This window comes from Gastrolobium bilobum, unplaced genomic scaffold (genome assembly GCF_033153095.1).
Source record: "Gastrolobium bilobum isolate Gb01-03AN ecotype WA unplaced genomic scaffold, APGP_CSIRO_Gbil_v1 utg19582, whole genome shotgun sequence".
Classification (NCBI taxonomy): domain Eukaryota; kingdom Viridiplantae; phylum Streptophyta; class Magnoliopsida; order Fabales; family Fabaceae; genus Gastrolobium; species Gastrolobium bilobum.
In genome coordinates this window covers 126,996-142,357 of record NW_026897571.1, presented here as the reverse complement: position 1 = coordinate 142,357, position 15,362 = coordinate 126,996, and the positions used below count along the sequence as shown (strand labels likewise).

The following is a 15,362-nucleotide window of genomic DNA, read 5'->3' as shown; positions in this document are numbered from 1 at the left end:
AAAAAGGGAGATCATGTCTTTGTGAGACTGTCGACGGTGACTGGTGTGGGGCGAGCTCTTTGAGTGAGGAAGTTGAGTCCCGGATAGGGAGGACCCTATCAGATTCTACGTAGAGTGAGACCAATTGCCTACCTGCTTGTCTTATCTCCACAATTGGCTAATCTGCATGTGTTCCACATTTCTCAGCTTGAGAGATATATAACAAATGCTTCTCATGTTGGTCAAGCGGATGATATTCAAATTCAAGAGAATTTGAAGACTCCGACCAGCGATTCCAGCGGTTTTAAGTAATGCCCCTTCAGCGAAACTCTTTTTTTCTTTTTCCAACTAGTTTCCCCCTCTCCCCCCCCCCATGAAAAAGGGTTTTCCAACTAGTTTTTCCTTATTCTTTTTTTAACATCTCCTTGCGTCCTCAGATCTCCATCAGCCTTAGCTCCACTATCAATCTTCTTCGACCACAATCAACAGTTTCATCTCTCTCTCTTTATGGACTAACAAATTTTGTTATTCTTCGCATTCTTTGCTGATTTCGATTTAGGGTTTTTTGTGTCCTTATAATAAGGACCTTATTAGTACAATTGTGTGATCTTGATGATCGTTCCTCCTACCCCAAAAAAAAAAAAATTGTTATCTTTTTTATGGGTCCTAGTTTCTGGTTGCTGAAGTGTTGAGATATATAATCCCACGTTGATTGTGTGGGCAACTAATGTGGCCTTTATAAGGCCTTGGGCACTTCTACCTTTTGAGCTAACTTTTGGAGTGGTGTATCCCAAAATTCTTTACACGAAGGAGATTTAAAAAAAAAAAATAGATCCGCTGGTGGGAGGAGTGCACAAATAGTTAAAATAAAATAAAATAAAAAACTATTTCGTTGGGGTGAGCGGCAGTTCTCAAACCCATTATGAGCCCTGAGCGGAACCAAACGCCCTCCAGTGGTAAAACGTTGCCACCCAATACCAAATAAGTAATATTAAATAGCCAAAGACCACAAATGAGTCAAAGAGTCAATATACGACACGTATTATGTACTAATTGACCTATAATCAAGCCGTACCATTTAAAATCAGAATAAATAAACAGAGTTTGGTTTCCAGTGTGTCAATGCTCACTTTAATATATATATATATATATATATATATATATATATATATATATATATATATATATATATATATTCCATAAGGTAAAGTTCAGTTAAACAAGGATATATTCCATAAGGTAAAGTTCAGTTAAACAAGGATCGAGTCAGTGTATATTTATATTTCTCTAAGAGATGTATTCAAAAAATAAATATTTCTCTAAGAGCTATTTGTACTTGAATGTGGATATTGCACGCATTAATTTCTCGGTTTTATGTTATGTCGACTTAATTTCACAATAATATTTTCTAAGATGAAGTGGTAAGAGCTTCTTCCATCTTTCGATCTCCTCCTCATTTTGAAGCTTTCTTATTCCTCCATAGTATTCGGCTTGTTCTTCACATTGTTCCCTCTTTCTGTGTAGCTTTATTCGTCTCATTCTTGACCCTTGAGAGTATTGTTTGAACTCCACGATCAACGTCTCTGTCACCAAAGCAAATTATAAGCATATAACGTGCTAATCTAATAGCATAATTATAATAGAGACTGCTGATATAATTTGAAATCATGTCATCATAGGGTTAAAATTTCAAGGCTGCCAAACTAATGTTATGAAATCAGACACACAAAAAAAGAGAGAGAGAGAAGCATTAAGTCTTGTCATCATGAAGTTATTAATCGCTCAGCCTCAAGATCCACAAATAGCATAGTAAATTATGTCCTGCAACTGGGTCATTTTCATTATCAGATGTTTGGAATAATCAAATTAAGAGTTTAATTGAACATGATAACACAAGTGAATACGAGACAAACCAAATAATGTAATAAAATCTCTCACCGCAGTAACGACAGCGGCAGTCATTCTCGTTCTCATTACATGAGTCCATGTGACCAATAACACCATACCACCAATCTGCAAATCATTCGTTAGACATTAATGTGTGATAATTGATAAACCTTGTTTAAGAAAACTTGGTAGCGATAGAGAACAGAATTTGAGAGAAATGTACAAAGAGCAAAATATAGAAATGATAGAATGATAATAGTATAGAAAGGATATAAAAGCTATTGGTGAATGGATCCTTTCACATTTTATTTTAACATGATTACAACAATGATTTGTTCACATTTTATTTTAATATGATTGTTGATTTGTCAATGAATGACTAAATTTGTTCACAGGAAATGATTATATAAAATTATCCAATATTGCATACTAATAAATATCTAAGTAATCATATCCTAACTAATCATCAACCAACCCAATTACTATGGTAATACCTAAAGTAACATTTATCATTTTTCAGGTGAAATCATATAGAACAGAAGTTAACATGCAAACCAAAAGATAATGAATACTGTATATGAACTTGATGCTGACCTAATGTTCAATTAAAGTTTCCAACTTAAAATTGGATAAAGAGAAGTGGCGGTGGTAAGAAAACTACCATAATAATTTTGTCTTCCTAACCTCCGTTGGATCTCAATATGATCTCCTGGCTTTAAGTCTTCTAAACAATCAGAGACGTATCGAACACATGCAGAAGTTTCAACTGGGCAAGCTCTCAGCTTATGCCATTGGACATTGTTCCCCCTTCGTAGCGAACCACCATTTTGTTGCCTTAAAGAAATTATGCATTAAATCACAAGGTATCATACTCAAATTTACTAGCAAACCAATTAAGTCACTAAATTTATTGTTAAATGGGTCTTGTGAACCTGGCCCACCCTAAGAAGCATTTATTTATTTGTATTAAACCATCTTAACTACCCAAAAAAAAAAAAAAAACTAAATATTTTGGAATTTTTAACATATTAAACGTTTCGAATTTTTGTTTAAATTATTGAAAAAAGTTTACCGATGTCCATGTGGTTTGCTTCAAAATCATGTTCCTGTAATTTTTTTTTATCACATATGCTTCTTTGCTTTGTAAAAAATAAAAAATCACAGGGACATATGTGATAAAAAAACATATCCTTTTGCAAATCACATGGAACACAAGTGATTCTGAAACAAACCCATAACGGCATCGGTGAACTTTTCCCTTAATTATTTATACAGTGATTTCTTATTCTCATGTTAAAAACCTTACTAAATATTACATGTAAAATTTGGAAAGGGATTAAAACTACATTTTCTGGTCAGAAACGTGGGTATTAAGATTTAAACTACCAGATGTGCTATTATGTGCTGTGTTGGGAAAGCAAAACTGATTTTAGCGAAAGACTCTTCATAATCTATAAACTTTGAAATTGTTAAAATCTTTAATATAATAGAGTAGCAGAAGTTCAGTATTGTCATTCTCCCCTTACCTTGCTTGAAAGGTATCAGTTTCGGAATCATAGCAAACTAAGGCGTGGGTAACCAATAATCCCTGAAACAAGGAATATAAAGAATTACATAAAAAGAATTTCTCAGTGAAAATAATAACACACAAAAGATGAAAATAACTAATTGGAGCCTTTACCCTGTAGACTTGAGCTGGAAACCAGAACTTGCCATTCTCTAGAGACAAATACAAAGTCATCATAGAGTTATTTGACAATGAGCTATTAAGATGCTTACACTCTTCTAAATATGATCCAATGCATAGCAAAGGCCAAACAACACTGAAAGACCCCAATGATCCATTCTCTTTGCTATGTTGGTTTAAGTTGTTTACTTCCTCCTTTGCTGTTGTTATATGCCATTGCCACTCCTTGTAAGCAACATCACCAATGATTCTGCCCCATTTCTTCTTTACGTGGTTATCCCACAAATGATCACTTCTACATCTATCCCTCAAAGATGTACACACTTCAGACATTTTAATGAGTTCTATTGGTGAAAGCCGTTTCAGAATGCATTCCAAAGTGGATTCAGGCAAATTCATGAGAGAGATATTACTACCCTTTTTAATATTCTCCATGTCTGAGGCTTCTTTCTTTGATTACTTATTGCCAAAGAAGGATGAATATATCCGATACAGCTAGTGTGCAGCGTGCAGCGTGCTTCCCTTTATGAACAGAGCACAAGATCAAAGCTCTTCAAAAGGAATTGCAATTCTTTGCTTGTTTCAAAGGATATAAAGATGGGATTTACAAAAACAATGTTGGAGGAAAATAATTATATCATGTCTTCTTAGAAACATCAAAAGCGGAGCCCACCAATTTTTCTAACATTAAAAAAAGCGAAAAATTACTCTTACGTTCAGTTTTATCTCCTACACACTCATCGAAAATGGTGACATTCATTTTTCTTTGTTTTTCTTTTTTCTTTAAATGACGGGTCTCACCACATATGTGTCACGACATGAGAGAAGATCTCTCTTTCAACATAAAATTAAATGAACCCTTAAGAAAAATATCACACATTTCGAAGGATCCACCGGAATCAGATGCACTTTCCTGTAACATAATCAAACCATAACCCTTTAAGGTGGTGTTTGGTTGGGAACTTTTCAGCGGATATCTATGTTTCTCAAGTATGGCTTTTAGAAACGTCATGTTTGTTTCAACGTATTTTCACCAAAAACTCATCTATCCAATTTGTATGGATTTATGAGAAACATAGATATCCGCGCTGTTTAGAAACCCAATTTGAAGGTGAGATTTGTCGGAAAATCGGTTATCTAGTTTTTAATGCACTGTTGATTTCATAAAGTTATCTAATTTTTCCAATAAAGTTTTTCCTCACCAAACAACTTTTTTTTACATTTTTCTATCTATCTCACTTTATCTATCTTTCCAATCATTTCTCTATTTATTACATTTTCCTACTATTCCAAAAAAATTTCCTCAACCAAACGTCTCCTAAAGATATTGTCTAAAAGTGTTTCCTATCAGGCTCAAATCCCAAACAAGATGAATATAAATGGGGTGACTAAGAACATTGATTTTGTTAAAAAAATAATATAATATAAAATAATAAATGTAATTTATCGGAACAATGACAATTTTGTGACTGTTGGAAAAAAAACACTAAAATGTCACGTTACTAGTAAATTTTGTCAAAATACCACGTGACATATTTCGTTACACTGTATAGCGAAATATGTATACAAATAATTCGCTACACGGTGTAGTGAAATATGCCGCGTCAGAATGCACAGAACCAAAAATGCCACGTGTCAAACAGGGAGAATTTCGCTGCACTGTATAGCGAAATTCTCCCCGTGTGACACGTGGCATTTTTAGTTCTGACGTGACATATTTTGCTACACCGTGTAGAGAATTATTTACACATATATTTGGCTACACAGTGTAGCGAAATATGCCATGTGGCATTTTGATAAAATTTACAGTTAGCGTAGCATTTTGGTGTTTTTTTTCCAACAGTGGCACTGTTCCGTAATTTACCTAAGGGCTTAATTTTTCGAGTTAAGATAAGAGAATATATTATCTTGGAGTCTAGAGTTTGATTCTGTTGCCCATTTTTTCAATTAAAAATATTAATAATTTTCGTGTGTTCCGATGAAATCAAGTGTTAATTGTTATTTGTTTCCATTGACGAGACCTTTTGGTCGTTGCTCATGATGATGTATGTCTTATGTATTTGTTTCTCATTGACCATGCCGGCTATTCCTTGTGTGGCATGTCGTATTTTCAGCGTAGACGTAAATTTCGGACCAATTTTTTGTTTATTTTAGGCATAGAGTATTTTTTATGCTATTTCTTTTTTTTTAACATAAATGGAATTTTAGCATGTTTGTCTACTAACCAATTTAAAAGTACGACTGTTTGCCAATACGAAGGACCTTAAAGGAAATAGGTTACGTTTTTAAGCCAGAGCTTTATAAAAGCCAGATCAAGCCTGAAAGGGACTTATGTCGAGTAATAGGCCATGTTTTGGCATTGTATTTAAAAAATAAATCAGTTCAATTATTTGATAGAAATTCTGAGCTAGCCTAATTCATTATTGTTTTTATCGGTGACACGAGCTCCAAGAGCCTAAATGTTTTGGACATTAGTTCAAAGAGATTTTCATGGTGGGAGTGGTTTCAACTCTCAATGAAAACACAAATTATTACGAACCTTGAGATCATCACCCCAAAAACTAGCTCAAATTGTGAGAGTGTTCAAGGTTTTATAAACCTCACATTAGTTTCTTATATAATCAATGCGGGACTCGTAACATTAAACCTATTAAATTAATTTGGCTCAGCTTTTGAGAAGAAAAAATTACTTAACCCAAACCAAATCAGCTTGATCAAATCTGTGTTACTTAGGGTTGGATTATCAACTCATGTAGATATTTAAATTTTTTAAAACGTTTATTTTAACAAATCAATAATAACATTAAAATAATAAAAATATGAACCAATTATAACTTGGCTTGATAATCAATATCTGAATCCGAACTACTCTCTTCCAGTAGCAAGTATTGTGAGGCCACAAATTCAGGCAAATAATTTTGAGATCAAGGCATACATTCTGAACTTGATTCAGAACAACCAGTTTGAGGGGAGCTCTTCTGAAGATCTGAATTAGCACATCACTATTTTTCTGCAAATATGTGAATTGATGAAGATTAATGGAGTTCTACTAAGGCAACCTATATGACACTTTTTCCATTTTCTCTGAAAGGAAGAGCAATGAGTTGGTTGGATCTGCAACCTCCGGGTAGTATTATTCATGGGATGATCTTATTGCCAAATTTCAGAAGAAATTCTACCTACTCTCTAGATTCTTTGAGCTGAAAGATCATATTGACAACTTCAAGCAATTGGAGGGAGAGTCATTGTGTATTGCATGGGGAAGGTTTAAGGAGCTGATGAGAAGATGCCCATATTATGTGCTTTCCAATGGTGAAAAGGTTCGCAACAGGGCACTACTTAATGTTGCAACTGGAGGACGTGTGGGAGAAATAACACCAACCAAAGCTCTGTAGTTGATAGATAAGATTACATATGAAGACAATGACGTTGCTTCGGTACACCCCAAGAAAGGAATTCTGCAATTGGAAGGGTATGATGCAATGTAGCAGCTGAAGACACTTACAAAGTTGTTTAGTCAGTCTTATATCTCATCCATCAATACTCAATTTCCTGTGGTCTGTGATATATGTGGTGGAGCTTATACTAGTGATAATTGTAATGCAACAGTTGTGGTAGACGTAGCTCAAGTGTACTATTTGGTTAATAACCAGAGAAGGGAGAATAATCCATATAACAACACTTGCAATCCTAGCTGAAGAAATCATCCAGCATTCTCTTACAAATCTGCATCACAGCCAACAAACTTAAGTATTCAACCGGCGCAGCCTAAACCTCCTCCTGATTTGGAGAAAGCTCTTGAGAAGTTGAATTTGTCTATTGCGGATTTCATACAAGAGACCAGAGCATCTATGAAGAATCAAGAGGCTTCAATTAATAATCTAGAGAATTAGATTGGTCAGCTTTTCAGGAAGATAGCTGAGAGGACACCATGTACTTTTCCTAGTGACACAATTGTTAACCCTAAGGAGCATTACAAAGCAATAAGTACTACAAGGAGTGGGATAATAATTTAACTAGTGGAGAAGACTATAGTTGCACAGAGCAATGACAGTAATGCCGAGAGTGAGAAGCCTATTGATGAGAAGGCAGAGGATACATCATATGAGGAAGTCATAATTATTGGTGGAGAGTTGAATGATAAGGTTCACACCTCAAGGAAAATGTGAAGAAGATTTCTAAGGAGTAGAAGAAGCCACTTAAAATATCTCCTTATGCTAAAGCTCCTTATCCTCAAAGACTCAAGCAACAAGCTCAAAAACAGCAGTACATGAAGTGATTTTTTATATTTAAGTATTGTTCGTGCTATGTTCTCTTACATAGAAGCGAAACATCCTGAATAAAAAATATGATATGAAATCTTTACAAGAAAAGAATCTGTTAACTATTATGTCAGTTAGCTAGTTTCTCGCATTAGAGAAATGGGCATGGCTATGTGCACTGTAGAAGTAAAGTTAGCAAGGATATATTTGGTGCACTGTAGAAGTAAAGTTAGCAAGGATATATTTACAAGGAGGGAAAATGATATTTTTTTTGTTATATGCCTTGGATACCTTCTGTTTATTAGTTGACAAACAATATTATCGTGAATTGTTAAAAATTATATTCAATTTCTCAACCATATTGATTTTGTCCTACCTGCTTAATTGTGGTTCTCACTTTCATTTATCTGTTCAGGAGTTATAGTGTTAGCTTTTGGATAACTATTATATAGTAATTATTTTCAAGGAAATCTTTAGATATTTAACAAGTAAATAATGAATTAGCTAACAAATCAAGTGATGCGCCCAATTTTCAAATTATGATATATAAATCTTTTAATCTTTAGATACTTGCAGTCTAAACTTGTCATAAAATATGACAAATAGTGGAGGTTTAAATCTGTCAAAATGATAAAAAAATTATGGCGGTTAACATTTGTGGCGGTCTGGAACCTCCAAAAAAATGCAATATTTGTTGGCGTTCGGAACCTCCAAAAAATGATATAACATTTGTGGCGGTCTGGAACCTCCAAAAATGTAATATTTGTGGGTGCTCCTCATGAAGACACATCGAGTGAAGTTCTTAGCAGAAAGTTCATCAATATGTTTCTTCAGCTTAGCCAATTCCAATGGTGACATTCGCTATGAAGTCCAAGAAATAGGTCACACACCAAGCAGTAGATTTTGATTTGATTTTGATTTTGATTTTGATTTGGAGTTTTTTTTGTCATTATTACAATTGTGTGATCTTGATGTTCGTTCCTCCTGCCTCCACCCCCTTCCCAAAACAAAATTGTTATATTTTGATGGGTCCCGCTTCCTGGTTGGTGAAGGAGAAGTAAAAAATAATAATTCTGGTGGGGGAGGGAGCAGAACTAGTTAAAAAAAACCTAGTTTCACTGGGGTGGGTGGCAGTTCTCAAACTCGTTGGGACCCCTGACCGAAAATAAACGCCCCCAATGGTATAAGTATGTTAAATGGTCAAAGACCCCAAATGAGTCAAAGAGCCAATATATAACACATATTATGTACTAGTTGACTTATAATCAATTGGTACCGTTTAAAATCAGAATAAGTAAGCAGATTTTGGTTTCTAGTGTGTCAATGCTCACTTTGACACACACACATATGCATAGTAATATTTCGTAAGGTAAAGTTCATTTAAACAAGGATCGAGTTCATGTATATTTATATTTCTCTAAGAGCTTTTGGGCTTGAAGTGTGGATATAACACAGATCAATTTTTTTTTTCTACCTTGTACTGACTTAATCTATACTATATTATAATTCAAAGTCATTATGTGGAAAGTTTTGTCATGTGTAATTGATACAATGATTTGAATTCTTTTGAACAGTATAAACTTTCCATCTTAAGCAAGTTTTTTTTAAAAATAAATTATACGCCTCATGGGCCAAGTGGGACTTGATCCATGATGCAAGCTAATTAATTTAAATATTAAATTAATAAAATTAATTTGAATTCTAATTTTGAATTTTGAATTTGAAATTTGAAATTTGAATTTGAAATTTGAATTTAAATATCTTTATGAAATTAGATTTAATGAAAATGAAGTTAATTAAGTAAACCAATTAATTAGATTGCTTGGCTTAAATTAACAAAACCAATTAATTACATTGATTGGCTAAGATCAGGAAAATCAATCAATTGGATTGATTGAATAAAAAAAAAGAAAATTGCCCAATATGATTGGGAAGTGATAGGGCGCTAATCAAGGGGTTGATTAGCCATCATATTTAGTTTCTCATTTTCATTATTTAAATTAGACATTTTTCTTATTTTGCTCCATCCAAAACCCTAGCCAAAAATTATTCCTTTCTTTGGAAAGTTGACTTCAGTGCACATATTTTTTTTGTTCTCTGTCTATTTTTCTTCTTATTCTTCTCAAGCTCTTCTTCTGTAATACGTATCCTAAATATGATTTTATAAAGGATCTTAATCCTACCAAGGAGGAGTGGAGGATTAAGGTTAGGGTGGTTAGGACTTGGAAGGTTCCTAATTTGTTTCGTAAAGATTTTGATGACAATGTAAAGATGGTTCAATTGGATGAACATATAATACGTTTGGTTTCTATTTGGCATAACTGTTGTGAAATGATATAATTTGATTTTCATTATTTTATTAATGTGTGCATTTTGTAGGGTGGAAGGATTCATACTACTGTGAAAGGTTCTTTACTAGTCCGAAATAAAATTCGTGAAGGAAAATCTATTTTATCTAAAATTTTGTAGTTGGTTTGAATAATGACAATTTCAGGCCAACTAGGCATGACTATTTTTTGTCTTTCAACTTGAGGATAGATGTTAAATTGATTGTTGATGCTATTTTTTCTTCCAATGTATTCGATTTTGTTGTTTTTGACATTATTGAGAAAGAAGCATTTATCTGTCCTTATTTTGTAGGTAATATATTTTGTCTCTGATACCATATGTCCAACTTCTTTGTTTCGTAGACGTCATTAATTTACTGTCGGGAATTGGGGAAGTTCGTGAGCATGTTGTCTCCGGTAGAAAAAAGAATATGGTTGTGTTCGTGAGCATGTTGACTTGAATGTATGTTGTTTTTGTTTTCAAATGTTATTTGATTATATTAGTACTTTGTATTAATTTTACAAATTTTTAATTTTCAGGATCAATCAGTATTTGATAATGCTTGCGACACTGATGTTGTATTAGCAGATTCGAAAAGAGTTGTGGTATCTTTAAATTAAAATCAAATTTTATCAATTAAATGATTTTTGCATTATTTGTATAATGTTTCATAATTTTATACAATTTTAATATCTTACCATGGTGATGAGAGTCAAACATATGATAGTGTCGATGTTGTTGATATTTCACTCACTTTGTAGTCACTGTTGATTTTAATTGTTCTGTTAACCATCCTAACAAAAAATTAAGATAGAGAAAGAGTTAAGTAGTACTTACCCACTATTTGTGAGCTTATAATTTTCTACTACATATTATTTCTATATTCTATATCATTAATACAGTATAGTGACCCCAATAATTTTTTTTTAATTAGTTCTATTGCTGAAGTCAGAGACACCTTGATGGAGAAAGAGAAGTTGTGTATGGACAGAGTTGCTGGAAAAGAAGTTATGTATCATCAACACTGTTTTGGGTGTTGTTGAACTATATATTTGAGAATTATTACACAGTTAGGAAATATACAATGTCTTAATATTTATTTAACATTTGATTGAACAATTATGGATGATTGTCTAACGTTGAACATGAGGTTAAACATTAATTATTTGACGTTATGATATTTAATATAATCTAAATTTTTTGTGTTTGTTTTCCTTCTTCTTTTGAAGTTAATCTTTACAATAATTAATGGGAAAAAGAAAAATAATTTGTAGGAAAGTTGTTAGGTTATATTATAGAGATAGGTATTGTGGAACCCACACTTGTTTTCAAAAAACAAAAAAACAAAACAAGTGTGGGTCTCACAATCTCTATCTCTATAACATAACCTAACAACTTTCCTACAACATTATACTTCTATTTCCCATAAATAATATACAATAATTCGATTATTACTTGAAATTTGGAAATATTTATTTCTTTGTTTGATTACGAAAAAAAATTAATAAAATATATTTATGGTAAATCATCTTCAACTAAAAAAAATGAAGAGACACATTTTGCATCGTAAAACTATGTTTGTCATTAAATTTTTTATTATTCATGTGTCTACACTTCAACCGACTTCCTTTAATTTATATGTATCAGGAAGTTTATTCTTATTTTATTTTTTCTAAACTACATGTTAGTCTCTTAATCCTCATTATTTATTTTCTGAAACCATCTTCATTTTTTTGTTTAATAAAATACATTTATGGTAAACCATCTTCAACTAAAAAAAATGAAGAGACACATTCTGCATCGTAAAACTATGTAATAGACTAATTCTACTAAAAGATGGGCTGGGGTGAAGATCAAAGTCGTGACCCATGATCACCTTGATTCTTATATCATAACAAACAATCAATTCAATTCAACCGCTTAAGCTTGTAAGTGATGGTCTTCAATAAGATGAAGTGGTAAGAGCTTCTTCCATCTTTCGATCTCCTCCTCATTGTGAAGCTTTCTAATTCCTCCATAGTATTCGGCTTGTTCTTCACATTGTTCCCTGTTTCTCAGTAGCTTTATTCGTCTCATGCTTGACCCTTGACAGTATTGTTTGAACTCCACGATTAACGTAGCTGTCACCAAAACAAATTATAAGCATAAAACGTGCTTATCTAATAGCTCAATTATAATGGAGACTGCTGATATAATTTGAAATCATGTCGTAGTAGGGTTAAAATTTCAAGGCTGCCAAACTAATGTGATGAAATCAGACAAAAACAAAAAGAAAGAGAGAATAATCAACTGGGTCATTTTCATAATTAACCGGAGTGAAAAATTATCGGATTTTTGGAATAATCAAATTAAGAGTTTAATTGAACATAATAACACGTGAGTGAATACGAGACAAACCAAATAATGCAATAAAATATCTCACCGCAGTAACGACAGCGGCAGTCATTCTCGGTCTCATTACATGAGTCCATGTGAGCAATAACAGCATACCACCAATCTGCAAACCATTCATTAGACATTGCTGTGTGATAATTGATAAACCTTGTTTAAGAGAACTTGGTAGAGATAGAGAATAGAATTTGAGAGAAATGTAATAAGAGAAAAATATAGACATGATAGAATGAAAATAATAAAGAAAAATATAGAAATGATAGAAATGCTATTGGTGAATGGATCCTTTCACATCTTGAAGATGATTACAAGAATGATTTGTCAATGAATATGATTGTTGATTTGTCAGTGACTAAATTTTTTCACATGAAATGATTATATAAAATTAAGACATGAGAGGATCCAATATAAATACTAATAAGGGGAATGGTCCGTTTACAAAAAAAAATTTACAAATGTTTGCAAAGTACACTATGAACTCCTGGAAGTATATAGTTTAACCTAGTATACTTTCGAGAAGACATAGTGTAATTTGTAAGAGTTTGTAAACAAAATTTTTTTATAAATATAACCCTTCCCTACTAATAAATATCTAAGTAATCATAATCTTTCGAATCATCAACTAATCCAATTACAACGATAATATCTTAAGTAACATTTATCATTTTAGGGTGTGTTTGGTACAAGAGAAATTTTTTGGTGACCGGGAATCATGATTAATGGGAATACAGTAGAAATTGAGTTTACTTGGAATCTTATGAAAGAGGTGTTTGGTTGGCCAAAATATTACTGGGAATATTAAATAAAAATTATTGATTCCATATTTGGTTTAGAACGAAATATGACTTGGAATATGAGGTTATTTTACAAAAATAACCCCAAACTATTTTGTGTATTGGAGTATTTTTGTCTCAAAATTTATTGTTGTGTTTTCCCTTTACTTAGTATTCTGATTGGTATTCCGAATTACCATATTATTTTTGGTAATCTGAATAGTGACTTTTCTTTATAAATCAAATTACCGGTAATCATTGGATATCCGGGAATCGTAATTTATTCCTTCTACCAAACGTGGTAATTACATTTACGAAAGAAGGATTACCGGTAATCCTCTCCAAAAACTTGAAACAAATACCCCTTTAAGGTGAAATCATATAGAATAGAAGTTAACATGCAAACCAAAAGATAATGAATATTGCATATGAACGTGATGCTGACCTAAATGTCCTATTAAAGTTTCCAAATTAAAATTGGATAGAGAAGTGGCGGTGGCAAGAAAACTACCATAATAATTATGTCTTCCTAACCTCCGTTGGATCTCAATGTGATCTCCTGGCTTTAAGTCTTCTAAACAATCAGAGACGTATCGAACACATGCTGAGATTTCAACTGAGCAAGCTCTCAGCTTATCCCATTGGACAATGTTCCCCATTCGTAGCCAACCACCATTTTGTTGCCTTAAAGAAATTATGCATTAAATTACAAAGTTCATACTCAAATTTACTAGCAAACCAATTAAGTCACTAAATTTATTATTAAATGGGTCTTGTTAACCTGGCCCACCCTAAGAAACATTTATTTATTTGTATTAAATCACCTTAATTTCCCAAAAAAAAAAAGAACAATTAAATATTTCGGAATTTTTAACATATTAAATGTTACGAATTTTTATTTAATTGTTTATACTGTGATTTCTTATTCTCATGTTAAAAACCTTACTAAATATTACTTGTAAAGTGTGAAAAGGGATTTAAACTAGATTTTCTGGTCAAAAACGTGGGTATTAAGATTTAAACTACCAGATGTGCTATTATGTGCTGTGTTGGGAGAGCAAAACTGATTTTAGCGAAAGACTATTCATAATCTATAAACTTTGAAATTGTTAAAATCTTTAATATAATAGAGTAGCAGAAGTTCAGTATTGTCATTCTTCCATTACCTTGCTTCAAAGGTATCAGTTTCGGAATAATAGCAAACTAAGGCGTGGCTAACCGATAATTCCTGAAACAAGGAATATAAAGAATTTCACAAAAAAAATTCTCAGTGAAAATAATAACACACAAAAGATGAAAATAACTAATTGGAGCCTTTACCCTGTAGACTTGAGCTGGAAACCAGAACTTGCCATTCTCTAGAGAGAAATACAAAGTCATCATAAAGTTATTTGACAATGAGCCATTAAGATGCTTACAATCTTCTAAATATGATCCAATGCATAGCAAAGGCCAAACAACACTGAAAGACCCCAATGATCCATTCTCTTTGCTATGTTGGTTCAAGTTATTTCCTTCCTCCTTTGCCGATGTGATATGCCATTGCCACTCCTTGTAAGCAACATCACCAATGACTCTACCCCATTTCTGCTTTATGTGGTTATTCCACAAATGATCACTTCGACATCTATCCCTTAAATAAGTACACACTTCACATATTTTGATGAGTTCTATTGGTGAAAGCCGTTTGAGAATGCATTCCAAAATGTATTCAGGCAAATTCAAGAGAGAGATATTAACACCCTTTTTAATATTCTCCATGTCTGAGGCTAGTTTCGTTGATTACTTATTGTCAAAGGGTGTGCTTCCCTTAGAGGCGTATTTATGAACAGAGCACAAGGTCAGAACTCTTGAAAAGGAATTGCAACTTTTGCGTGTTTCAAAGCATTTAAAGATATTATCTCAAACAAAACAAAAAAGAGCATTTAAAGATATGGTCTTTTTCGGATCAACTATCCCAAATAACAAATCTTTTGTTATTTGAGACAGTATTTCTCTATTCTTTTTTTTACATAAATAGAAAAAAAAATTAGGACAGCGACATGGCATATTTTA

General features: G+C 32.6%; 2 protein-coding genes across 2 annotated transcripts; both read right to left on the bottom strand.

Moving 5' to 3' along the window:
- Nucleotides 1-1,356: 1,356 nt before the first annotated feature.
- On the bottom strand, nt 1,357-3,988 carry LOC133308199 (F-box protein At2g26850-like). The gene is made up of 5 exons (XM_061508805.1): nt 3,548-3,988; nt 3,393-3,454; nt 2,528-2,700; nt 1,918-1,992; nt 1,357-1,562 (listed from the first exon to the last, which is right to left on the bottom strand). Exons 1-5 carry the CDS (start codon nt 3,986-3,988, stop codon nt 1,357-1,359), a joined length of 957 nt encoding a protein of 318 aa, XP_061364789.1.
- An 8,075-nt stretch (nt 3,989-12,063) lies between these two features.
- LOC133308198 (F-box protein At2g32560-like) lies at nt 12,064-15,068 on the bottom strand. Its single transcript, XM_061508804.1, has 5 exons — nt 14,628-15,068; nt 14,474-14,535; nt 13,819-13,991; nt 12,566-12,640; nt 12,064-12,263 (listed from the first exon to the last, which is right to left on the bottom strand). The coding sequence occupies exons 1-5, from the start codon at nt 15,066-15,068 to the stop codon at nt 12,064-12,066; spliced, it is 951 nt and encodes a 316-aa protein (XP_061364788.1).
- Nucleotides 15,069-15,362: the final 294 nt, after the last annotated feature.

Coding starts and splice junctions, on each gene's coding strand:
- LOC133308199 (XM_061508805.1), bottom strand. CDS start 3,988: ATGGAGAATATTAAAAAGGGTAGTAATATCTCTCTCATGAATTTGCCT. Junction 3,455..3,547: donor TTCCAGCTCAAGTCTACAGG/GTAAAGGCTCCA, acceptor TCCTTGTTTCAG/GGATTATTGGTTACCCACGC. Junction 2,701..3,392: donor ACTGATACCTTTCAAGCAAG/GTAAGGGGAGAA, acceptor AATTTCTTTAAG/GCAACAAAATGGTGGTTCGC.
- LOC133308198 (XM_061508804.1), bottom strand. CDS start 15,068: ATGGAGAATATTAAAAAGGGTGTTAATATCTCTCTCTTGAATTTGCCT. Junction 14,536..14,627: donor TTCCAGCTCAAGTCTACAGG/GTAAAGGCTCCA, acceptor TCCTTGTTTCAG/GAATTATCGGTTAGCCACGC. Junction 12,264..12,565: donor CTGCCGCTGTCGTTACTGCG/GTGAGATATTTT, acceptor TTTTGGTGACAG/CTACGTTAATCGTGGAGTTC.